Source organism: Mus musculus, chromosome 3, assembly GCF_000001635.26.
Source record: "Mus musculus strain C57BL/6J chromosome 3, GRCm38.p6 C57BL/6J".
Taxonomy (NCBI): Eukaryota; Metazoa; Chordata; class Mammalia; order Rodentia; family Muridae; genus Mus; species Mus musculus.
Window position 1 is genome coordinate 116652895 of NC_000069.6, and position 26198 is coordinate 116679092.

Genomic DNA, 26198 nt, shown 5'->3' on the forward strand with positions numbered 1-26198 from the left:
GAAGGATAAGCAGCCACATCTGCTTTCAAAAGGACAAAACCAATTTCAGGGATCTTGATGCACCTCGACTAAAAGTACCAACTCTCTAGCTCTGGCATCTGAGCATCAAACCCAGGGCTCCACAAATGCTAGACACGTGCTCTACCACCAAGTTATACCTCCAATCCTTAAATCTTATCCTTACCTAACTGAAACAATGTAAACCAAAACTTGTGCTTTTAAATAATTGAATATTTTAAATCATATGTACTTGTCAGAATACTACTTTAGAAAAACTACTTACAAACAAGTTATACTACAATAATCTTCAACTTTTGGCAGATACCATGATTAAATGGGTAAGCAGTAATCCTAACTATATTCGTTTAAACAAAATATATAATCTAAGAAAACAGCTTGCTAATTTATCCACATAAACACCCATTTGAAGCCAATACTGATGCATAAGCTACGGAGGTGCTGCCTACCACACACCTACCAAAGATAGTACAGCTGGTACTCTACAGCAAGGGGTTCTGCATCCACCAATCCCGCCAGCTGCACATCAAAAATCATGTTCACACTGAACACGCAGCTCTTCTGTCACCATTGCCTAGGAAATAGTCTGCCAACCGTCACAGAGCAGTGGCACTGAATGAGATCCTACAAGTAACCTGGAGATAAGAAAGTACACAGGAGGCTGGGTATCTATTATTTCAAATAGTATGCAATTTTTGAGCATCAGCATCTTCTGGCATGGGAGGGGAGTCTTGGAACCAGTCCCAAGGATATGAAGAGGAAAAGAAATACACGTCCTTAAGGCTGTTTAAACAGATGTCTGGGTCTATAAAGACCCTCTATCTTGTGCAATATCCTGAGGCCATTCTTTAATATGGAGTAGAAAGCACTGGGGACTGACTGGGTCTAGACACTGACTATTCTCATTAAAAGCAGAAGAAAAGAGGGAGGAGGTTTGGTGGCAGCCCTGGTATACATGAGACCCCTGGTTCAATCCTCCACAGTAGGTGGTGGAAGAGGATAGAGAGGAAGGCCTCTGGTGCTCTGCTTCTCTGGGCACATTTTATCTTGCAGACAATATGGGTAGTTCGATTCCCAGCAGTCATATGAAAGCTACCATTATCTATAACTCCAAATTTGGGAGATCCAACACCTTCTTAGAGCCTTAATGGGCAAAAAATGCACGATACACAGAAACATATGCAAGCCAAACACTCACACACAGTAATTTTGTTTTGTTTTGTTTTCCAAGACAGTTTTTCTGTGTAATCCTGGCTGTCCTAGAACTCGATTTGTAGATCAGGCTGGCCTTGAACTCACAGAGACCCACCTGCTCTTCTCTCCGCAGTATTGAAACTGTGTGCCACCGCACCCAGACACATTAAAATTTTAAAGTCTCAGCCGGGCGTGGTGGTGCACGCCTTTAACCCCAGCACTCGGGAGGCAGAGGCAGGCGGATTTCTGAGTTCGAGGCCAGCCTGGTCTACAGAGTGAGTTCCAAGACAGCCAGAGCTACACAGAGAAACCCTGTCTCGAAAAACCAAAAAAAAAAAAAATTTAAAGTCTCTAAAGTAGTCTGGAATAGTGGTACACTCCTAGAATCCCATCAGTTGAAGAAACAATAATTTAAAATAATAATAATAATAATAATAATAAGAAGAAGAAGAAGAAGAAGAAGAAGAAGAAGAAGATCAGGAGTTTAAGGCCATCCCCGCCTGCATAGTGAAGTTAGTTCCTGGACAGCCCAGGCTACATGAGACCCTATCTCCAAAATAAGTCCATCTTCCTAAGTTACTATACAGAACTATACATTTTCATATATACATATATGCATTACAGGCTAGATCTGCATACAAGGGGGAAATGTATATTTTCCCCCTAAGTTTGTGTTACCCTCAAATTATTTTCTGGGCCCTCCTTTTTTTGTAAATCTCATAATTCCATTTTTTCTTTATAGACTATTCCACTTTGTACATGTGCCACGTTTTCCTTATCCCCTCATCTGCTGACGAGCAGACTGGGCCAGTTGCATCTCTTTACTATTAGGAGGTGTGAGTGTCAGAAAAGTGCAGCATTAGGAAGGGGACTAAGAGGTGATACTAGGTGCCGCAGAAACAAATGGCAGGCAAAGGACATGAGGCACAGAGGACACAAAACTACCCTTTTCCAAGTTTCAATTGTCATAATTCTTTTCTTTTTCCTGTGTTAATCAGGGCATTAAATATAATGGAGTTCAGCTGGTAAAAACACCTGCTGCAACAAACAAACCTCAAGGCCTGAGGTCAGTCCCCAGGACCCACGGAAAGATGGAAGGAGAACTGAGTCCTGAGGCTTGTCCTCTGAACTCACACATGCTTGTGGCATCATCCATGACGTACTCACGAGCACCTGCTCACACTCATAAACAACAGTAACACCGCCGACGATGATGTCACAGTCAAAGTAAAAAGAGTAATAATAATGGATAAAGGTAAGACTTAGTTGAAGCTCCCAGGCTTCAGAAGAGCCACTCTACTGTACTGAGAGGCACTGAGATGCGCAGTTAGGGACTGGACAAGCACTTAAATGGCTACCTTGGTCTTGCTGTGTAATGATTTTATTTGTGAATTCACTATAATGAACTGATTTGATTTAGTACAAAGAACTTTCTAGCTTATCAGTGGTGTAGTACCATGCCTACATTAAAAAAAAAAAAAAAAAAAAAAAAACCAATGAAGACCTTATAAAAACAAGTGACCTTGGGCTGGGGGATGGCAGTGGTTAAGGACACTTGCTTCTCTTCCAGAGAACCTGGGCTATGTCTCCACCAACTACACTGGCTCACAACCATCTGAGCACACAGCAAGCAAAACACCCATGAGCATATACTAGATATAAATAAGTCGAAATAAATAAACGAATGTACTCTAAATAAATCTAACAAAATTAAATCTCAATAAAATATATAACTCATGTAAAAACTGTGTGGCTCATATCCTTAAACAGTAGTGTTATAATTAGTATACACTACAAAAGACAATGATTTAACAATTGATAGGACGTATTCTGAATGGCACAAGCTGCTTTGGGTCCAACCATCTTCCTTTCCCTCTGTCTTTGAGACAAGGTTGGGTCCAGCGCAAGCGATTGGGATTTGAGTGCAGCCAGACTGCCCTCCACAACCATCTCCCGCAATGACCCAAGAGTGCTCATTTCAGATGCACGCCACCTTTCTCAACTTTACCTCTTAGTCCTAGAAACTTTAACCATGTCTTTGTATGCACTAAAACTGAGAGCCAACATCTTTACTGCAAATTCACCAATGCCATCATTACTGTCGTGGGTAAAATGGTGGTTGGCAAACTACAGACAGGATTTAACATATAGTAAGTGACTTATGCTACAGTGACTTTTCTGTTCTCAAACAGTCCCGCTCTTAAATCTGAGAAAGACTACTAAACAGGGGGAAAACTCAAAAACATTTCCATTACAATCGGAAACAAGAAGAGAGTAATCACTTCCTTTACTTACTCAACAGAACACTGAAGTCTTAGCTAGAGCAGTTAAGATAAACAAAAGGGACACTCAGAGGAAAGGACAAAGCCAAACATTCCTACAGGCAGGTTAGATAATTCTGTAAATTAGAGCCTAAAGACAAAACTCCAATAAAATGTCAATAAACACTCTCACTAACATACAAAATTATTACACTTCCTATACATAAGTAACAAATGCTCTGAGAGGAAAATTAGGAAAATAATCCCACTCACAACTATCTCAAAATAAATATATATTAGAAGATCAGAGAGCTGACTTAGCAAGCTAAGATCACTAGCTGCTCTTGCGGAAGGAAGGTCCAGGTTTAAATTGCAGCACCCACACAGTGGCTCTCCACCATCTGGAAAGCCAATCCCAGGAGATCCATGCTCTCTTCTGGTCGCCAAGGACACCAGCCACAAATGCGGTACACAGATGTAATCAGGTAAAAAACTCATATACATAAAAGTAATAAATGTCTTGGAGAAAACATAACTAAAGCAGTAAAAGAAACCTATGATGAAACTTGAAAACATTGAAGAAAGTGACGAAGAGGAAGACACTGGGGAACAGAATGGCATGGCATGGCCACGGACTGGAAGCATCTTGGAAAATGACCGTCCTACAAAAAGCTATCTACAGATTCAATGCAATCCCCATCAAAATTCCAATGCCATGCCTCAAACTAGAAAATAAAAGCAAAAGTAAATAAATATCCAAAGCAATCCTTAGCAGAAAGACCAACACTAGGGCATAACAATGTCCTCAAACTATATGATAGTGGCATAGTAAACAAACAAACAAACCCAGCCTGGCATTGGCACACAACAGTCACAGTAAGTTAAACAGAAATGAAAGGAGAACCCAGAAATAAACCCACACAGTCACAGCCACCTAAATTTTGACAGCTGCAGAGAAACACGTCCTGGAGACAGGAGAGCTTCTTAAACCAAAGGTGTGCATTTCTAACTACGACAGAATCAACTAGATCCCTAGATTGCATCTTTCACAAAAAACAATTCAAAATGGATCAAAGACCTGAATCATGGAACCCGAGGAGCAGGCAAGGATCTTCTAACAGGAAACAATGTCAGGATGGACAGGTGGGTTACATGAAAGTAAGGAGCGTCCTTCTGCACAGCAAGGATGGGCACCGCTAGAGAGTGGGAGAAGAAAGATCCCTGCTACCCATGCATCTGACATCTTATACAAAGAATTAAAAAGGTAAGCAGTAAATCAAACAACCCAATCAATAACTGGGCAAATGAAATGAAAACAAACACATGAAAAAATGTCCCATCTCACAAGAGAAATACAAATTTGCACCGTACTGAAACCCCATCACTTTAACCAGACAGTCACTCAGAGGGGAAACACAAGTGCCAGCTAGGAGGTCAGCAAAGGGGAGGGAAGCCTCGTGTACTGCAGGCGGGGATATGGACAGCAGTAAGAGCTTTCTCAAAACACTAACAGCACATCTGCTACAAGACCAGGGCCTACCTACTACTCCTTGGTAATACATACCCAAAGGAGCCCAAATCAGTATAGCACAAACATTTGCACACCACTGCTTACTGCAACAATAGTTATGGGAACCTAGTTGCTCCTTAACAGAGGAGCAGAGAAAGCATACATACACACGCACATACATACATACATATCCACAACTAATATGGCTAGGTGGTGGCAGTGCACATCTTTAATCGCAGCACTTGGGAGGCAGAGGCAGGTAGATCTTAGAGTTTGAGGCCAGCCTAGTCTACAAAGTGCATTCCAAAAGGACAGTCAGGGCTATAGAGAGAAACCTGCTCTTGAAAAAATTTAAACAACAAAACAATTAACATAATTTGCATAAAAATCTGTACAACTGGAGAAAGACATTAAGTGAATGAGGTGAGTCTCAGGAAGACAACCCATGTTTTCTGTCATGTATGACTCCTTAATTTTACAAATACACAAAATCATGGGTGTAGTTATGACATGAAAGTAGAATCAAGTTGTCTAGTGGACCAAAGAAGCCTTGCAAGATGACAAAAAAGGGAAGGTGGGGCATACTGGGAGCTACTGTCAAAGCACATCACCCGCTGAATGAAAAAATGCCCTTATGTAATGCAGCACTGTGTGTAATGGATACAAGGCCATGAATAGTTTTAGAAAGGTAAAGTTGTATGTCTAAATAAAAATAACTTCATAGTCTTAATGTAAGCCACATGAACAAAATAGTGATTTATTTTACTTGTTACATTGTATAAATATTTCATATATGTGTGTGTGTGTGTGTGTGTGTACACATAGTGTAAATATTAAATATATCTCCCCTTAGCTTAATAAGCTTAGGTAAGTACTTTTAAAATTCAAGGGGAGAATAAAATCTGCCAGAAAAATATAACAAAAAAATTTTGCAAACAACTTTAGAGTGAACTTATCTGGCTAAAAACTCCTAATACACACTGAGTACTGTGGCTCACCCATAAAGTGCTTGCTTAGCATTTGTGAAAACCCGGGCTTGTATTTCCAGCAACCTCAACAAAACTCCTCATGCCTACCATCACACAAGTTAATCTGATTTACCTTTGTTCTACACTACTTAAAGCTGCAACAAATTCGCCTTATCCAGGCCTCAGTGCAGACTGAATACAACTTCAAGGGAAAATAAATAAATTAGTAGCATACGCTGAGGGTGCGAGTTCACGGCAGACAGAGCACTTGCCTAGCACGTGCGAGGCACGGCACGGCACGCACACCCATTCAGAAGCTTCATTCACTCTCAGCTGACAACTGAACCTACTCTAATTCTGCCAAATCACCAGCAAGTATCGGTTTCAACAAGATTCAAATTGGTTGAACAAACTAGGAACATTAACCCTAAAAAACAATAAAGAGACTCAGATCACTCATTGATCAACTGTATCAAATACTGTTCAAAGACTGCCACAGGATCCAACGGTATGTCGTCTTTAAAGGCTCGAATTGTAACGTCAGTAACAATATCTCCACAACGATCTACAACACAACACACAAGAGGAAACCAGTCAATTTTTCCCTTAACAAAGGGGGTGGGTTGGAGTGGTGAAGACTGGAGAAATGCCCAGGAGTAAAGCTCACCTGCCACCAGCTCTTTCACAGGACCCTAGTTTGATTTCTGGGACCCATATGGCAGCTAACAACCAACCATAACTCCAGTTCCAGGGGATCTGATGCCCTCTTCTCTTCAGCACTCACATGGTGAGACATATATGCAGGCAAAACATCCATACATGTGAAATCAAAGCAATGTTCACAAGAGTAGTCTAATTTATATACGTAGACAGGCAGAAAAGCAGTGTCACCTTAAACCAAACACTCTCTCTCTCTCTCTCTCTCTCTCTCTCTCACACACACACACACACACACACACACACAAGCTATCCATCCATCTACCCACCCATATACTAGAGGCCCAGTGGGATTCAATGATGACAAGAGATAGTACCGGTGTGCTTAAGAATGGAAACTGCCGGTACTATTAAAAGCATGGTGGCGCACGCCTTTAATCCCGGCACTTGGGAGGCAGATCTCTGAGTTCGAAGCCAGCCTGGTCTACAGAGTGAGTTCCAGGACAGCCAGGGCTACACAGAGAAACCCTGTCCTGAAAAAAAAACAAAACAAAACAAAAGAATGGAAACTGGAGGAGTGGCTTAGCCATTCTGGCTGAGCTGCACTTGTGGCTCTTGCAGAGTACTGTTTCTCAGCTCTCACACGGCAGCTCAAACCCAGAGGACGGAATTCCCTCTTCTGACCTCCTCAGACACCAGGCAATCATGCTGAACGCATACATACATTTAGGCAAAAACACTTGTGTGTGCGATTGCTCACAGCTCTCCACATGTGTGTGTGTACATCTTTGTTTTGTTTTTGAGACAGGGTTTCTTTGTGGAGTCTTGGCTGAACGGAGTTTACTCGGTAGACCAGGCTGGCCTTGAACTCACAGAGCTCCACCTGCCTCTGCCTCCCGAGTGCTGGAATGACCACCTGGCTCATAAATAATCTTAAAAAAAAAAAAAGGCAGAATGAAAAGGAAAGTGAGGCAGAGTAAGATGGGAAAGGACGATGTTCTTAAGACCTGACTTTCAAGGAAAGTTTTCATTGATTTAGTGTGCCACCAAGACATTTTTACTAGTAAAAAGTATTTTGTGTACTAAAGCAAGCTAGAAATTTGCTATATCTTTATAAATAGCAAAAAGACTTAAACAAACAGAACCTCTTCTCGCCAGGCATGGCAGCACACACACCTATAATCCCAGCACTTGGGAAGCACAAGTAGGAGGGTCCTAAGTCTGAAGTCTTTCTGAACGACCTGAGATCTGTCCTCAGACACAAAGCAAAATCCCAACAACAACAAAAACATGTATCTCTTCTCAAAGTCAGAATTTGGAATGACTCTTCTGGAGGCTGACATGAGCTCTAAGTTTGATCCCTACTATCTCATCAAAAAAATATTTTACAGAGCAAACCAGACAAAAATCCAAACATTATAAAAGGTCTGCTCCTGCCGGGTATGGTGACGCACGCCGTTAATCCCAGCACTCGGGAGTCAGAGGCAGGCGTATTTCTGAGTTCGAGGCCAGCCTGGTCTACAAAGTGAGTTCCAGGACAGCCAGGGCTATACAGAGAAACCCTGTCTCGAAAAACCAAAAAAAAAAAAAAAAAAAAAAAAAAAGGTCTGCTCCTTAATTATCTTGCTTCTTGTCTTTTGCAAAGATTGGTCTTAAATAGCACCTGGTTTTTGAAAATATGCTTCGTTATAAGTTTCTCTCTCTAAACCTGACAACGATATTCTTTCCTCCCAGTATAGCTCCTACTAACTTGGTCAAGACAGCTAATGAGAATTCATCAAAGTAATACTTTGATCAGGTACAGTAAGAAAATCTGGAAAGCTCTGAACCCTCTTTTTTCACTAAAAGTCAAAGCTATGACAACTAATAAATCTGACAGTTAACTGAACATATTCCGAAATCGTTCCATATGTCCCAAGCTTTCTAAATGATGGCAGTTGGACTAGGCCATGTTCTCAAATGTCAAAAGAAAGTTGTCATTTATTTCAAACTGATTTCAGCAAATCCTCCGCGGTGGCCTACTTACATATTTAGTGCTTTGCTAGCATTGATCAAGGCTCCATTAAACTACAAACAAATGGAAAGAAACAATGTCTGCAACTTCACCACAGAGACACATCTTACTTTTCCATTCTATTTCGGAACGCGATACCAAAGGAGTCAGCAAAGATCAGAGTGTAACGCTACAAACACACAGCACAACAAAAGTGTACGTTTGTTTTCCAATGACAAATCCTATATCGACGTCTGGTAGCACACTGCACAGTGCATAAAGTTTTCTGCGAGTAACGACTGTCTAAAAGGCACATTTTTAGCCTCAGTCCGCCTGCCAGAATCTGTCTCCGATCCTCACGCCATGACCAATTCTAAAGACTTATTTTGAGGCACAAGGTGAAGATTTCTCTAACGGAGAGGGCCCCAGGGAAGGTCAGGCTTCCGACGCCGGGAGAGGGGACGAGCCCACTCCCCGACAAGGTAGCCGAACAGCTCCAAGCCGCTGCTCCGGCTCCCGGCGACCGCGATGGGACAACGCACGTACCCTGGCCCAGCGGGCCGCGGCGGCGGCCACCCGCCACAGCATACGGAGCGCAAGGCTGCCCAGCCTCCCCGCGCGCCGCGCTGGGCCTGGCGAGGCTGCGGAGGGGCCGCCGCCTCCTCCCCGAGGCCGGGCGCACGTGGGCCGAGGCCGCAGGCTCCGAGACGCAGTGCCCCGCCGGAGGTACCAGCAGCGTCCAGGGGAGCCAGGCCGCGGAGGCCGCAGGCCGAGACCGCGGCAGCGCCGGCGGCACGGAAGGGCAGGGCGCTCTCGGCCCAGCGAAGGCGGAAGCGGGGGGAAGAGCGAGCCGGGCCCGCACCCGGGCCGTCCTGCGGCGCGGAACCAGCAGCACTCACCGTGCCTCCGTCCTTAATGATGATCTTTTTGGCCAGCATGATACTGCGGTTCGCGGCCCGTTTCTTTTTCTTCCCCTGGGTCATTTTACCATCCTCGACTCCCGGCGCTGCAGCAGCCACTCAGGGGGCGGGCGGCCCCAGCGGCGAGTGCGGTCCCGCCACTACTGCCGGGCCGAGCCGCTCAGGGCGCACGCCGCCATCTTGAGGGCCCGGCCTGCCTCGGGCGGCGCGTCACATCGTGCGATCGGCTGAGTCGCTCGCCACGCCCCCGTGACGCAGCCACGCCCCCGCAGTGCGGGCACGCCCCTCCAACCCTGCAATAGCGGAGGACTGGGAGGTGCCGCGGGAGCGGGTGGAGCCAGGTGCTTTGGCTGCCTAGCTTTTGCCCTCTAAGGCGCTGAGCGATGGCTATTTTAACAGTTTTTCCTTCACAGATGAACTCAAGTTCCGAAAAGTTTTTACCTACTCAAATCTGACAAATAGTTTCTCAGATGCTCAGGCGTCCCAGGCTAATAGCATCCGCATCAAATGCATCCCCACCAAAACAGAATTGAAGGGGACAACGGGAAAGTTTTCCAGGAATGGTCAGTAGCAGGTAGAGGAGTTTTAGCTGTTGATCTGATGCCCAGCTAGGTCATGCTGGCTTACATACCCCCACGTACCAGTACATTCTCTCCCAGTGTAAACTAGATGCCATACTTTATAGGCTTTTAAAAATTGGTTTGACTAGAAGACTGGTAGAAAGAGCAGACAGGTGGAATATGAAATGTGATATTAACAGTACTGACATTTACTTTGAGGCAGCACATTATGTAGACCAGGCTGGCCTCAAACTGAGAGATCTCCCTGACTACCTCCCATATTGTGATCAAAGTCATGTGCCACCATGTCTAGCAAAGTCTTCATTTTGGTAACTGTTGGAAAACTTTCCTTTAAATATACCTTCAGTGCTAGGTATGAACGAGCACAACACATGCTTTCCCCCATCAAACTGTTCGATAAAGGGGAACTGGAAACAAACCAAACTGTGGCAACAGCGATCCTGGATGTGGTGGCTCTAAGTAAGATAAATGTTCCCAAACTCAGTGATATTCCTCCCTGGGAGAAGTGGAAGGGGCTCCCTCCCTCTCCTGGCTTGTGGCCTGGTTAGTGATGGATGACCTTGTTTTAACAGGGCAAAGCAGAAATGACAGCACTGACTTTAGAGGAGAGGTCATAAAAGGTACTGTATGTTTTTGCTAGGCTCTTCATTTACTCCAGTCAGGGGTTGCCGATTGTTATGCCATAATACCAGAGGAACTATGGAGAGGTGCTGCCGTTGAGCTGAAATCTCCTTCAAAGCTTTGTGGATTATCTTGGAACGAGATCCTCTATGCCTGGTCAAGCCTTGAGCTGACTGCAAACTTTATGAGACCTTCAGCTATGAATACCCAGCTTAGCCACATTACTGGGATGGGGCTGTAGCTGGTTCTTTTGGAGTGCTTTTCCTGTAAGCATAGGGCTGCGGATTCTATCACCAACAATCAGTGAACCCAGCATAGAAGTGGATGCCTAGATCCTGGCATGAAGGAGAATCAGGAATTCAAGGACAAATCTGAGAGCAGCCTGGGTGTGGGTGGATTCTTCAGGCCACTGAACATCAGGCTATTTATTACATGGCCTAAGTAACTATTAGACAAGGTAAAGGAGAAAGCAGGGGGCACACATGTGAGGGTTACTGTAGCTTTTCTGTAAATTTCAAAATAAAATGTTAAAAATAAACCTGGTTGGATGTTCTGTTTCTTCTACTTGCATGCTGACAAGAAATGGAAAATAAGCCAGTTTTCATGGATGGGGAAAGAAAAGCATCTTGGGTGGTAAGGATTTTCATCATACTTACTTTAAAAATAAAATTCTCATATAGAAACTTCCTTGAAGTCCAACTTCAAGCTGTTGAGAGTGGGAGAAACTTCATAACTAAATCCCGAGATCATATTTTGCATGGGTGTAGAGGATTAAGAAGGTTGTTCTAAGGTAGGCGTGGTGGTGCATATCTTCGGTCCTGGCATTTGTGTTGTAGAGACAGTGTGACCAGGAGTTCAAGGCCAGCCTCTACAGCAAATTCAAGGTTAGCCCCAGGCTACATGAAAACCAGACTGAGCTGGGCGTGGTGGCGCACGCCTTTAATCCCAGCACTTGGGAGTCAGAGGCAGGCGGATTTCTGAGTTCGAGGCCAGCCTGGACTACAGAGTGAGGTCCAGGACAGCCAGGGCTATACAGAGAAACCCTGTCCCGAAAAACCAAAAACAAAATAAAATGAAAGACTGGAAAAAAATACTATGTGGTTACTCCAACTTTTTATGACCTCCAAAAATCATACTTCAGCTATATCAAAGTTACTTTTAAAATATGATTGGTTATTGTCAGTTATTCAAGCTATTTGAATACCTACAATAGTGCTCACCGGTTCTTTTTAAGACTAGGATTTAAAAAATAGTGTGTATGCTCCCATTAAATAGAAATAACATACCCAAAAAGATCTGACAGGGTAGAACAAGGATGTCAGTGTTCAAATCCTTGAGTGTCAGTGAATTTACTTAGGCACATGGACAATTAGGTGAGAGCCAAAGCATGAAAATAGTTTAAACAAGTTAGCAAATGAGCCCCAAAGCAAAGTAGGTATCAAGGTGATCACTGAATACACAGAGCTCAGAAAAAGCCTTACAGAACAGAGAACACGATCGTGCAGGAAAAGCAGCACTGTAAACGTAGTGACACATATGCTTGCCTTTCAGAAAGAAACCGAGCTATAACCTGGTGGAAATTACTCCCCACAGAAGGCACTTGCCAATGGAGTGGGACAAACATAGGAACTATGCAGACTTCTTTGTGAACTGTAATGTTTCACTTACATAGTTTTTAAGTTTTGAGTTTGGTAAAAAAAAAAAAAAGGCGAATTCAATAATAAAAGCTTACATTTATAAAACTAGATACAAAGGCCGGGTGTGCTGGCTCACGCCTTTAATCCTAGCACTCAGAAGGCAGAGGCAGGCGGATTTCTGAGTTTGAGGCCAGCCTGGTCTACAAAGTGAGTTTCAGGTAAGCCAGAGCTATACAGAGAAACCCTGTCTCGAAAAACCAAAAAAAAAAAAAAAAAAATCATAAAACTGGATACAAATACAAATAAAAACTAATGAGCCTATTTCTGTTGCACTAATAACCATGCAGAGAAGACCTGAATTCCATTTTGTTTTTTTCTGAGACATGGTCACACCACGTAGGACTGGCTGGCCTGGAACTCACAAAGATCATTCTGCCTCTGCCTCCTGAATCCTGGAACCAAAAGGGTGTGCCAGACGGCGAGAGGGGGAGGGAAAGGACTGTGGGAGTAGTGGGCGAGCAGTGAGTAGGATGTAAAGTGAGTAAGTAAAAAAAAGTGCATGTTGTCATGCCTGGCCTTACTTTAAGCACACTAACTTTTAAATACATGTTCTTTGAATGTACATCTTTAGTGGACAGGCTACATTCTAATAATAAACAAAATGCAAATGAACTTTTAATTTTACACAGTGTGTTTGTCATTAGAATATTGGTATTGCAGCATTTAGATTCATAATAAAACACAAGTATTATATTAGGAGTCAAACTGTTTCACTGTAAGAAGACAGAGAACACAAACCATGACATCAAAGTTTAAGGCCTGCATCAGCTTCTCTAAAAGCTAGGAATGAACACAAGGAAACACCCCACAAACTGAGTCAGAAACACTGATTCAAGTGCATGGTCTTAAAAAGATGGATTGTGGGGGCCTAGAGAGATAGCTCAGTGGTTATAAGCACTGGCTGCTGTTTCTGAGGTCCCAAGTTCAACTTCTAGCAATCACATGGTGGTTCACAACCATCTGTAATGGGATTTGAGTCCCTATTCTGGTGTGTGTGAAAACAGAGCAACCTTATACAGAAGATATAAAAAAAAAAAAGAAACAAAGAAAGAAAATATTTTTTTAAAAAAAGGACCATAGCCAAACACAGTGGCCTATGATCTTTAATCTCACAACTAAGAAGCAAAGACAGGTGGGTCTCTCTCTCTGAGTCCCAGGACAATCTGGTCTACATGGTGAGTTCCAGGATAGCCAGGTGTACATAGAGGAACCCTGGAAAATCTTAACCTATCCTTGCCTAAGTCATTAACGTAGCAGTAGCAGCCTATGAGCTGCTTCCAGCTGAGGAGAAGAGCAAAGGGACTAAGTCCAAGGGCATGCACACAAGAGGCGAAAAGGCGATGTGGTATGAGAGGCTCTGAGTCTTTGGAAGTCTTATCCTAGGGAGAGCAATGGAAACTGGGGCACAGTGTTTTAGATCAAAGAGAAAACACAAACTTCAACTGTATCCTCACTCAAACCCAAAATCCAGTAAAAAGTCATTTTAAAGATAACTGGAAATATTTCAGTATGAACTTGATAAAATCTGAATTGAGTTTTCTCAAGTGTGATAATGGAACTGAGGCCAATAAGGAAAATGTTTTAGGGGCCTACAAGCTGAAACATTTAGGGATTGAATTTCCTGACAGAAGTAAATCTCTTTTAAAAAACACAACACAACACAACAAAACAAAGAACAAATGCTAGCTGCTACATATGGGTGGCATGTTAATCTTTTATGTCTTGTGTATTTCAAAATGAAAAGCTAGGTAAAATTTATTTTTTAAAACTGGTTCTAAAGAGATGGCTTAGTGGTTAAGAGCACTTATCTATTTTTGAGAAGAGTAAAATTTGGTTCCTAGCAGCCACATCTGGCAGCTTACAGCCACCAGTAACTCTAACTTCATGGTATCAGATACTTTCTTCTGGACTCCGCTCACACTCATGTACTTACCCAACACAGACACATAGTCATCTACAGAATCAAATACCTTACGTTTTTTATTGGGGCAGATGAGATGTCTCAGCTAGGAAAGGCGCTTGCTGCCAAGCCTGATGATGTGAACCTGATCCCCAAACCCAAATGTACACCACAAATCGTCCTGACTTCCAAATGGGCATCACAGCACCTCCACACACACACTAACTAAACTGTTTTTTAACGGACATGAGTACACTGTAGCTGTCTTCAGAGACACCAGAAGAGGGCATAGGATCCCATTACAGATGGTTGTGAGCTACCATATGGTTGCTGGGAATTGAACTCAGGACCTCTGGAAGAGCAGTCAGTGCTCTTAACCACTGAGTCACCTTTCCAGCCCCTAAATGTTTTAAAATATAGTTTAAGGGGACTGGAAAGATGGCTCAGAAGTTAAGAGCAGTAGATGTTCTTCCAAACGACTCGGGTTCAAGTCCAAAGAGCCGACCTTACAGCTCACAACTGTCTGTAACTTCAGCACCTCGGCTCCATACCTTCTTGTGATCTCCTTAGGTACCAGGTATAAAAGGACTGCACAGATCTACAAGGCAAAATACCCATACAATAAAAATGCAATTTAAAAAATTATTTTAAATGTTCTACCAGGTAGTATGGGAAAAGCCCAGTACCAGGAGGGTACAGGAAGAGGAAATATCTGAAGTCAGCCTTAGCTACAAAACGAGCTTTAAGACAACCCAGGCTAGACCGTGAGACACTGTCTCAAAGCTAAAATCAACAAAAGGAGTCCTTTAACAATACCATCTTTGTGAATTCACAGATACAGCCCATGACGTTTTCTCAGCTACACTGGCACAGCCCATCACAGCACGACTAAAGCTTCGCAAGTGGAGAACCTTACATGACGCCAACATAGTTCATACACAATCACATCTAAGTGATAAGGAATGGAGAGAGCGTAAAATAAACGGAAAACAAAATTCTCAGAGATATAATTAAGAAGAAAGTAAAAAAAAGAAGAGAGAGACAAAGAAAAAAGAAAAAGGAAAAAGAAGAGAAAGACAAGGGGAGAGAGATGAGCCAGGGTTCCACTGTGAAATGCAGGCTTGCCCTCAGACTTGCCTCAAGTAACCCCATTGTCTCAGCCCCAGTTCATCTTGCTTGTGATGTGCTCCTAGCAAAAGAGGCCTTTAAAAAAAAAAAACAAACAAACAAAAACAAACAAAAAAAAAAAACAGAGTAAACCAGAGTTCTCTCTCTTTTTTTTTTCTTTTTGAGACAGGATCTCACTACGCAGCCTTGATTAAACTAGCAGTGTCAGACTCAAAAGATCTGCCTGAACCTCCCAAGTGCTGGGATTTAAGGTGTGGACCACCATGCCTGGCAAACTTCTATGTTTTTCTTTATTGTTTCTTTGTTTGTTTGTTTAATTTGAGGTAGGATGTCATTATATTGATCAGGCCAGCCTCAAACTCACAGGGATGTATTCTCTGCCTCTCAAGTCCTGAGAATAAAGGCATATGCCACCACACCTGGCTTTTATTATTTTAGTTTACCTGTAGGTACGTGGCTGCATGTGGGTATGTGCACATAAATACAAGGGTTGGTAGAGAACAGAGGCCTCAGATCCTGTGAATTACAGACAGTTGTAAGTTGTCTACTGAGGCTGCTGGGAATAAAATGTAGGTTCTCTAAGAGAGCAATACATGCTGTAAACCATTGAGCTACTTCTCTCGTCTCAAAAGAAGTATTCAAACACAAAAATATAATAGCGAAAAATTTCTCTTAGTGCTTTTCATAAGAACTCGACCAACCAACCAACCTTTGTTTTTATTTTTTGTTTGTTTGTTTGCTTGTTTTTTGGTTTTTCGAGACAGGATTTCTCTGTATAGCCCTGGCTGTCCTGGAGCTCACTTTGTAGACCAGGCTGGCCTTGAACTCAGAAATCCACCTGACTCTGCCTCCTGAGTGCTGGGATTAAAGGCGTGCGCCACCACGCCCGGCTCCAACCTTTGTTTTTAAAACGCTGAGATTTTAACATTCCTGGACTCTTAGAGCATTCCATGTGTGGCTATACGAGAATAGAAATGGGAATACATGTGTGTGCTGTTACATGGGAGCAGAAGTGGGGATACATGTGTGTGCTGCTATGTCAACTTGGTCTGGTACTGCATGGGTGTCACGGCAGAAGCAATCCCACTCAGGGAGTGAAGGAAAGATCCTGAGGAACTACTGAGCCTGCCAGCAGCAAAGAAGTATTTTATTTCAAACAAAATACTTTTCGGCTGTGATTATTATATAGGCAGAGAAATTCTAACCACTTGAAATAAAAGCTAGTTTCTGGCTAAAACAAAGCAAATTACTTGTGATAAAAAGTTTCCAAGAGATGAAGATAAGCAACTCATTCCTAAAATATAAAAATAAGCAACCAATCCCCAGATTAAATCAGACACAGGTAAAAATAGAAAATGGAAATATAGAAAACTATATGTAGTTATTTATGAAATTATCTATTTCTCTTATCTATTAAATATAGATAATAATGGTACCAAAAATTGACATGAGAAATTTATCATCTAAAAATCCACTTAATAAAAGACAGTTTATACATTCCTTTGAATTATATATCCATAAAAATTTAAACATACAACAAATCATATTCCCAAATCTCAAAAAATAACTATATAAATGAAATACAGACATATATCAATTTAGGGTCAAAATCATTTAAAAATATTGTTTTAAATCACAACAAATCATGTCTTACAAGAAAAAAAAACAACAACAAACAAACAATTATATACAAATGGTAAAGTATCAAACCTGAATCATGGTGCAGATATCACAACTCACTTAGGCAAGTGCTGCTCATAGATACTTTAATAGGATACTTAGATACTTTAATAGGATACTCAGTATCAGGTGGTTTGACAATAGATTTAAAGGGAAAATGTTGAAACAACCAAAAGCTAGAATTATAGTTATTCTTGAAAAAAAATCCCACTTTCAAGTATGTGTCTACAGTTGTAAATTACAGTATATTCTCCATAAAAGTCAGGTATTTATTTGGTAAGGCAAGGCACATAGGACCAGACTGTGATAAAGGTGCATTTTCATTGGCCCTATTCGATTACTTTAATTATCCTGGAGATCCTTGAGATGACTTTCAGTATAACATAATTACTTTTTATAAATCCCGGGTAAAAATATATAGTAATAAAATATTCTACAATGAATGTTTAAATAGAATGAGTGACACTAAAGCCTTTCTTTAAAAACTAAGTAAAACAAAACAAAACTCAAATGGGGGTGGTGGCCTACACCTTTAATCCCAGCACTCTGAAGGCAGAGGCAGGCGGATCTCCGTGATTTCCAGGCCAGCCTGGTCTACACAGTAAACCCCAGGCAGCCAGGGTGGCACAGTTAAGATGCTGCCTCAAAAAGACAAGGAAACAAAAACACTTCATTGAATGACAGTATAATGACATTTTTAAAGTCTAGTAACCGGATTTGTAAGAACAGTATTCTATTTTATGGTTCAGAGCAGGATGTCGACTAATTTCTTTTTGGAATTTCTTAATATAGACTGTGGTTTAAATATCAAGCTGCCTTTTTCTCATATGAACTTCTGTGTCATTCCATAGAAACTGATGTAAACATGTCAGTTCTGAACCTCCAACCTCTATGCTCTACTGCACAGGTAACTTACAACCTGAAAAGCGTCCAGTAAGGAGCTGCTGTTGCTGCACTAAGGGCCTGCCCGGGACATGAAGCTTTCTCCCAGTGTGCTGTACCTAACCTTACTACAGCTCTCAGCTGGCAGGCTTCTTCTCCATGAACTCACACGTGCCTTTAGTGAAAGTAGCTGAGAAATAACAAGTACACCTTTAAAAGCATAACTTTTAAATAATCGAAGAGTTATGGAAGCATGACACAATAACACCTTTGAATGTCATCAAAACACAAACCACATTACACAAAATTTCAGCATCAATATATATGACACAATCTAGGTTACAAGCCCATTTCCCCCACATATTATTATTTCCTTATAAATTTTTAGACTATACATTCAGCCCAATTACTTTTTAACTGACTAGAAAGGAAAAATATAAATGATGCATAAAAGATTTTCAGACACCTAAAATGTATTATAACTTGAACAACCTTACTATCCAACTGCTTCTTTGTCTATATTTCTGTAGGGTTAAGACAGGGTAGACCATATCTAAATAACCAATCATTTTGAATCCACACTGTATTAACACACTTGCCCACACAATGCTTTAATATGAGCAGACCATGAATCTGTCCTCTTGAACTTTGTGCATTTGCAGGATCTGGGTTGTACTTGGTTATAGGTCCTAGGACATATGCTTGAATGCTGTGGTGGCCTCACACCATGCTCAAAATAGTCAAGCTCTAAAAGGCAGTCACTGAAAACCATAAACCAGGCATTCAGAAAGCCTGCTATCACTTTATCCTCATCGGTGCAATGATGTTAAATATTCTATCATTTTAAGTACTTTGAAACTCTGAATGGAATTGGTTAGTCATGTCCACTGTTGAAAGTACATTTGCTCTGATAAGATCAAATAGCCAATCCAAGGTTGCCAAGGGAACCTTACAGTTCTTAACAACAGTGCTTTTGAGTCAAATTCCATTTAACAAAATCTATTAGAACTACATAAAAAATAATTACCTTTTTACAGGTTTGTATCTATTTGAACAAAGTTTTAAAATATATACAATATAAATGAAAGAATAAAATAGATCTTCAATAGGTAATTCTGCATATGGACAATAATTAAATAACTTATATTCCAAATATAGAACGTATTTTTGCCTCCCGGTTTACTTTACTATTTCTAATATATTCTCTCTCCTTTGAATTTATTATTAAATAACTCATAATTTGTATCCTCAACTCCAGTGTTAAAAAGAAAGAAAATCTACTATTCTAAAGCAAATGGTTGCTCCTTCCCAGAAGGACTCACAGGAACACCAGAGAGGAAACCCTGAAGGCAGTCACATCTGCCAGACACATGATCAGGTGGGGAGAGTGGGCTTTAAGACATAAAAACTTCTAAATAGCCTTAGAACTTAAAATATAATGCAACTCCCTTAAAACAATGTAGTGAGGTGGGCAGAGTGGCCCACACCTTTAATCCCATCACTCACCAGGCAGAGGCTGCCAGATAGATATTTGTGAGTTCAAGGCCAGTTGGGTCTACATAATGAAAATCTGCCTTAAGAAAAACAAAAAAACAAGTTACAATATGCTTTAAGAAAAAGAAAAAAGAAAGTAGCATATGGCAGTAGGGAATGTCTGTAAGGAAATCAGTTTAATCATGGTCCACTGAGAGAACTAACACTCTTTTGATTGTTGTTTCTGTCAAAGATTAAAAGAAATTGCTACTGCAGATTAACAAGAAAATTCTCCATTTCAAAACTACATTCAATATATGCTTCATAGTTTAGATTTCTCAAAATGGAGCCTAGACAGTAATCATTATTTTATTTTCAATTATTAAATGAGTACTTAATCCCTTTAAATTCACTTAAAATTTTTAATGGCAGGACACACAAATTCAATTTAATGTAATGATGAGAATAATGAGAAAAGAGACAGACCTGGGAAATGATGAGTAAGCTCCACTAGGGCCAGTCTCTGCCACTCTAGCACGGGAAGAACCAAACTGCATTCAGCTGCCTCAAAGCAGTAAATGGTCAGACACACATACACACACACACAGACAGAGAGAGACAGAGAGAGACAGAGAGAGAGATTGATTCTACACTAAATTTAAATATGATTCAAACCCAGATCACTTAATCAAATCGTATGGAATTAAACAAGTAAAACTTGTCAATCCTTTCCTTAGGAATCCTCTGTATAGATATAAAACCCTGGATACATGAAAATGGTTTTAAATTATATTTGTTTGTTCACAGCTTGATAGGCAATTATAAATTTCCATTTAAATAGATCATGTAGCTTGATACATCTGTACAGAAAGGGTAAGGTTAAGAACATGGGATAAGTGTAGGCAGATCTACCTTGCAAACCTTGCTCTTTCTTTGCATGTGTGTGCTCTTGCAAAGGCTGCACTGGACAGTGCTACAGCAACTAAAAGGCTGAAGTCACTAGGAGCTCAGACGTAAGGCCTCCTCCCAGTATCCCCTCTAAGCCTACTTCCTGGACACTCTTCCAAGCTTGGGTTGCAGATGACGGACACACTTCATCCTGAAGGCTACACGTTTTCAAACCATTTGAACAGAACGATCAGATTTAGCCTGATGATTTCTTCATAGAATCTGCAGAAGTCCTCTGTGCAAGATTAATGTTGAGGTTCCTAGGGCACCACTGTGAGAATCCAGTTAAGGACAGGACATGACTATGCTTTAGTGGGATTTCCTGCAGGTTTGGGATCGTAACCGTACAAGAAAGTAGCTGCTATTACAAGGATGGCTCCAAGGAAAAAGACACTAAATAGGATGAAGAAAAAGAAAAGGAGAAAGTCAGATTCAAAGCAAATTAAATTCTTTACTATACTGTATCTGTACTATAAAGACAAGTGTAATTTGGGAAAGAAATATTCCAGAAACATAGTAATAAATGTTGAGTACTTCCTATGATCCAGGTGCTGAGCTAAATACTTCACATGTAAATGTCATTTTGTTCTTGAATGACTTGAAGCAGTACAAGGATTAGCTGCATTTTGTACCTTCAGGAAAGGCTTTACAGGACTTTAAAAACTTGCCCCACAGGCCCAAATAGGTCGGAGGTAAGATGCAGTGTAGACTCTGGCTTTGAGCCTACACTCCATGGTGCAGGACCTCACCGACATGCACACTCTGTATGGGATTCATTCCATAAAAGGTCCAAAATGTTAAAAACAAAATGTTAAAGGAAAAGTTCATTACTGTATGCTAAACTTAGGTAATTTAGTTTAAAAGCCAAAGCAATAATAAAACTCAGTACCAATGTTTACAGGATGGTTAAGAGAAGGAGATATCACATGCTTTCCTCTTGATTCTATGTATGTAGATATACAATATACTTCATAGAAACTGGACACAAACCTAACTACCAATTATAACTTGCTATATACAGTTTTAATGCAGCTAGAATCATAGATTAGTTTCTACTAATGCTTCAAAGTCATTACCTTCAACTTAAAAACAAACAAACAAACAAATCTAAAAAGACAGGGATCACTGGTCTTTACCTTCCTGTGACCTGAGGCTTTTGCTTTGCTTTATTTATTCCACAGTTTTACTATGTAGCCCAAGCTGGCCTCCAACCTATACAGCTCCCCCTGGACTTCATGAATAAGGCATGTGCCAGTGTGCTCCAGCCGACATTACCCTCCACACCCCTTCCCCAGTCTATAAATTCAGCCGTTTGACTTCATGGACCTTTTCCTGACGCTGGCATCATAGTAGATCCTAGTCCCTCAACCACAATTCCCTTTCTATCAATAAGTGTTTATTGATAATGATTCAGGTCTACTGTCCAAGACTCATTACTCTACAGTGAGTTACTCTAATGCTCATCACACTGTGATTAATACATTATTTGCATATTTGTTACCCTGCTCAGCTATGTACAACAGAAACCCTATCATACTATGATTATTTCAGTGATTCAAGCCCCCTCGTTAGTGAGCTGTATATATACTGACATTCGCATGCTGACCATGTTATAATTCATCTTGTGTCTGGTTTTCTAGTCACTATGACCTTCTTGAATACACCCATCTCATTCATAGGTTTCTTTTTTTCCAGAATCCAGCAGAGAGTGGCCACTTAATGAACTTTTGGAAAGTGAATAAACAAACCTAAATGGAATCATGGTAATACTAACAACAAAATAAGACATACAAGAAAGAATTAGAATGGAAAGAAAAAAATGATATAGAGAAAGAAGTATTTTACCTGGTTGGCACAAAATCTTGCAACCAAAAATAAGATATTATTGTTGACAATATTATGGATAAGGAGGTCGCAAATCCTTTTAAAATGTTATCTGCATATTTGATGACAGCAGCTATTACAAGGCCTCCAAGTGCCTGTCAAGATTTTAAGAGAATATTTTTTAAATGAACATAAAACAGCTTTTCAGAACAATTTCATTTCTCAGGGAAGATTTAAGACTTCTGTTCTATAAATATAATTATATCCCAGCAAATGATTCATTAAAAACAATAGACTTCCAGTTTTGCTTCACAGCCCTCAATGTAACCATCAAAGCAATCTAAGATTTGCTGTAGTAGAATTTGATCAAATTACAAATTGTCTATTTTCATCAAATTCAATAATTAAACAGCACTTGTTTGGGCAGCTGAAGAAACAAATACATGAGGTTTAAGCTTGAAGAAGAACGCCTTTTTAATGCCTTTCCAACAGTCTTCTCATTTCGCCTTATTCTTCAATCCCCCTCCCCACCTTCTACCTCTTCTGACTGTCAGGACGAACTGTTTGGTTTGGGTTGGGAGTGATGCTTTTACAGTGCTAGAGATTAAACCCCAAACCAAACTTACAGTAGCTAAGTTCTCTGAGCTATCCCCACAGGATATCAAGAACCGTCTACCAGATCATTCTCAAATTCTAGATTGTGGCTACTTACAAATAGGAGATGGGGAAGCTGGAGAGATTGCTCAGTGGTTAAGGGTGCTTGCTGCTCTTGCAGAAGACCTGGGTTTAGTTCCCAGCACCCACGTTAGGCAGCTCACAACCATCTGAAACTCCAGTTCCAAGGGTTTTGATGTTTCTTCTGATCTCTGTAGGCACTGTATGTTCATGCATACACTCAGGCACACACATATGCGCATAAAATTAAGTAAGTAAAAAATCCAAACAAATGAACAAACAAAAACCTTAATGAGTAGTGGGTAGCTCAGTCGTAAATTACTTGCCTAGTAGGTATGAGGGCACTTGGTTCAATCCAGACAAACACACACACACACACACACACACACACACACACACACACACGAGACTTTACTTACTATACAAAAATCCAAAATGCTCCCAAACCCTACACTTTGATGCGCAGATGAAAATTCTACACCTGCCACATTTAATGGGTTAGTCATACCACACAGGTGGATTTTAAACTGTATTATCTTACTTCCAGGCTATGTGTATGCTCGTACATAAAACAAAATTTTGTTTAGATTTGAGTCACAGTAACAGATTTTCTTATTATGTATATGCAAATATTCCAAAATCTCACACCCTTAATTCTCTCAAATGATAAAAGAGCATCTGTATGACCTGGCTTTATTTTCTACCAAACCCTATATATCTGCTTCCAAACCAAACCCTATATATCTGCTTCCAAACCAAACCCTATATATCTGCTTCCAAACCAAACCAAGGGTAGCCACTCTAACTGCCTTCTATAATGACGGAAGTTTAAGTTATAAAGTCATGAATTATCCCACTGGACTTACTGCAAATTATGTTTGAATCAATATTTCAAGGAAATGCTGTTATTCATCTATTTATTCCCTGTTGAATTCTTCATACCAGTTATACCAACTTAAAAAAAAATTGTTGTGTGGTGGCAGACGCCTTTAATTCCAGCAGTCACTAGGCAGAGGCTAGCATATCTCTGTGACTTTGAGGCCAGCCTGATATACATACTGAGTTCCAGCAAGAGCTATATGTAGAGAGATCCTTTCTAAAGCAAAACAACAAAACCATTTTTAGCTCTCTCTTAAAGGAGAGCTTTCCCATAACTAGGTAAAATATATCATATAGAAGTTCTCCATGTATACCATACCTCTACTTTAAATTCTCTCTAACTTCCCCTTTGTGCCTTCTCCTCCTTTTATACAGTAGAAACACCCTTCGTATTTTACAAGTGCCATTATCCTTTGACACTTCTCTACTTGCCAGGTCCTTGAGCCTTATGACTTCAAAGAACTCTACCAAACTATGTTTTAAAGAACACGCTTTCTTCATTTTTATATTTTCCAGAATTTCAAGGAGTATTTGTGGAGGTAAAATCAGTCATCTCTTGTACAATTAAAGACACATTCACACTGAAGAAATTTGACAGAAACATTCTAATATGTAAATATAAAATAAAGCCTAAAACTTGCATAATTATCTCAAAAGGCTCCTTCCATCTTTAAAGGGTTGACCATGGCTTTTCTATGCAATGATAATTGCAGCAGAGAAATCAAGTTATATTTACCCTTAGTTTTAACTACTAAATATTATTTTTTGAGACAGGGTCTCTATATATAGCCCTGGATGTCCTGCAGCTTGCTATGTAAACCAGCTGCCCTCAAGCTCACAGAAATCCTCCTGCCTCTGCCTCCAGAGTGCTGGGATTAAAGGTGTGTGCCACCACAGCCCAGTTTCACTATTTAATTCTTTTTTAAAAATTATTATTATTAATTAATCTATTTATTTTATTTTATATGGATATTTTGCCTGCATGCATGCCCATATCTATCTATCTATCTATCTATCTATCTATCTATATCAATCAATCAATCAATCAATCAATCAATCGGTCTGTATCCCTTAAATACCAACACACCAGTACCCATTTTAATTCTGTGTATTGAAGCAGTATTCAGTAGTTATTAAATAGAAGACTTATATGCTTTACCTGCAGAGCAACAACTATCCACGTCAGTTGATTATATCCCTGAAAAAATCCATTCTTTGAGACCAATTCTCCATCATAAACGTATACACCCATTAATCCAAATATACTTCCAAAGAAACCTATAAGAAAGTAAGACCTAGGTCATGTGGCAGTTTTTCTGAAGAGATATTTTTGTTAACACTCCTGTTTCCTTCTCCCTTGTTCCATTTGGCAGGGTCCTGCTGTGCAATGGAGAAGAACCTGGGACTCAGCATGTAGCTCACTGGACCGGAACTCTTGTTTCTGTTGCCTTGGTCTCCCAAGTACTGGGACTACAGGCCTGAGCCACACTGCACAACTTACTTCTTTCTGATAAATACCTTTAAAAATATCTCACTTGGCCAGGCGTGGTGGCGCACGCCTTTAGTTCCAGCACTCGGGAGGCAGAGGCAGGTGGATCTCTGAGTTCAAGGCCAGCCTGGTCTACAGAGCAAGTGCCAGGACAGCCAGGGTTATACAGAGAAACCCTGACTCAGGAAAAAAACAAATGCCTGCCTTGGGAAAAAAAACAAATCACTTGATTTATATATAAATTTTTACAAATTTTACATAGTACTATATAATAACTACAAAACATACACATAAGCAGGTAGGCATGAAAATATTTTTAAAAATAATTTACCAACCGTTAAACACCATAATAATATTGAAATTACAGAATTTGAATTATTAGATTGGTGATCCATTCAAGCATTTATAAAATGCTTGCTTGTAGTATTCCATTGTATCATCAATTTCCTATTGCTATGACCACATCTGCGTGAGTAACATTCATAATTATACACAAGAAAGCTGACATATATGACATAGAATTTCTTTGTAAGCATTTTAATTAATACAAGCAGTGAACATGAGTTATAAAAAAGAATATAAAGCTAACTGCTTTTCTAGTTCTAAGTCTGTCAGGGACTTTTTTTTATTTTGGTAGTGGACATGTGCATAAAAATATACTTGACAGTAAAAGTGCAAATGTGAAGTGCCACAGCTTTCCGTTCAAATGCCTGCTCTAAATGTATATAAGTTCAGAGTTATAGAGTCTATGACTGGCTACTCTCCACAGGTGGTGCTCTTTATTTGTAAGTTTTTTAAAAACAATAAACTTTATTTTTAAGATTCAAAAAAAAAAAAAAAAAAACAATACTTGATAACCAAAACTCCAGGCTAGGAAACGGTCGAAGCCATCATCAGATT

General features: G+C 40.4%; 2 protein-coding genes and 1 non-coding gene across 13 annotated transcripts in view; all 3 read right to left on the reverse strand.

The window, feature by feature from the left end:
* Mfsd14a (major facilitator superfamily domain containing 14A) overlaps positions 1–9794 on the reverse strand; it is a 31525-nt gene extending 21731 nt beyond the window's left edge. The window contains exon 1 of one of the 4 annotated variants that reach the window (XM_006501031.3): positions 9501–9794. In XM_006501031.3, coding sequence (XP_006501094.1) covers positions 9501–9584 — 84 coding nt within the window. In that variant the 5' untranslated portion in view covers positions 9585–9794. The other 3 variants (NM_008246.2, XM_006501030.1, XM_011240023.3) reach the window with 3 other exon arrangements.
* Positions 9795–14662: 4868 nt separating this feature from the next.
* Gm51275 (predicted gene, 51275) lies at positions 14663–14723 on the reverse strand. Its single transcript, NR_162801.1, has one exon. It is a non-coding gene; the product is annotated as a predicted gene, 51275 (primary transcript).
* A 1851-nt stretch (positions 14724–16574) lies between these two features.
* Positions 16575–26198, reverse strand: part of Slc35a3 (solute carrier family 35 (UDP-N-acetylglucosamine (UDP-GlcNAc) transporter), member 3) — a 43240-nt gene continuing 33616 nt past the window's right edge. For 2 of the 8 annotated variants that reach the window (NM_144902.4, NM_001362374.1), the window contains 3 exons: positions 24969–25087; positions 22277–22410; positions 16575–20824 (listed from right to left, as the gene is read on the reverse strand). In NM_144902.4, coding sequence (NP_659151.1) covers positions 20734–20824; positions 22277–22410; positions 24969–25087 — 344 coding nt within the window. In that variant the 3' untranslated portion in view covers positions 16575–20733. Of the gene's footprint in view, positions 20825–22276; positions 22411–22967; positions 25088–26198 lie in introns of all 8 variants that reach the window. The other 6 variants (XM_006501426.4, XM_006501425.4, XM_030252600.1 and 3 more) reach the window with 4 other exon arrangements.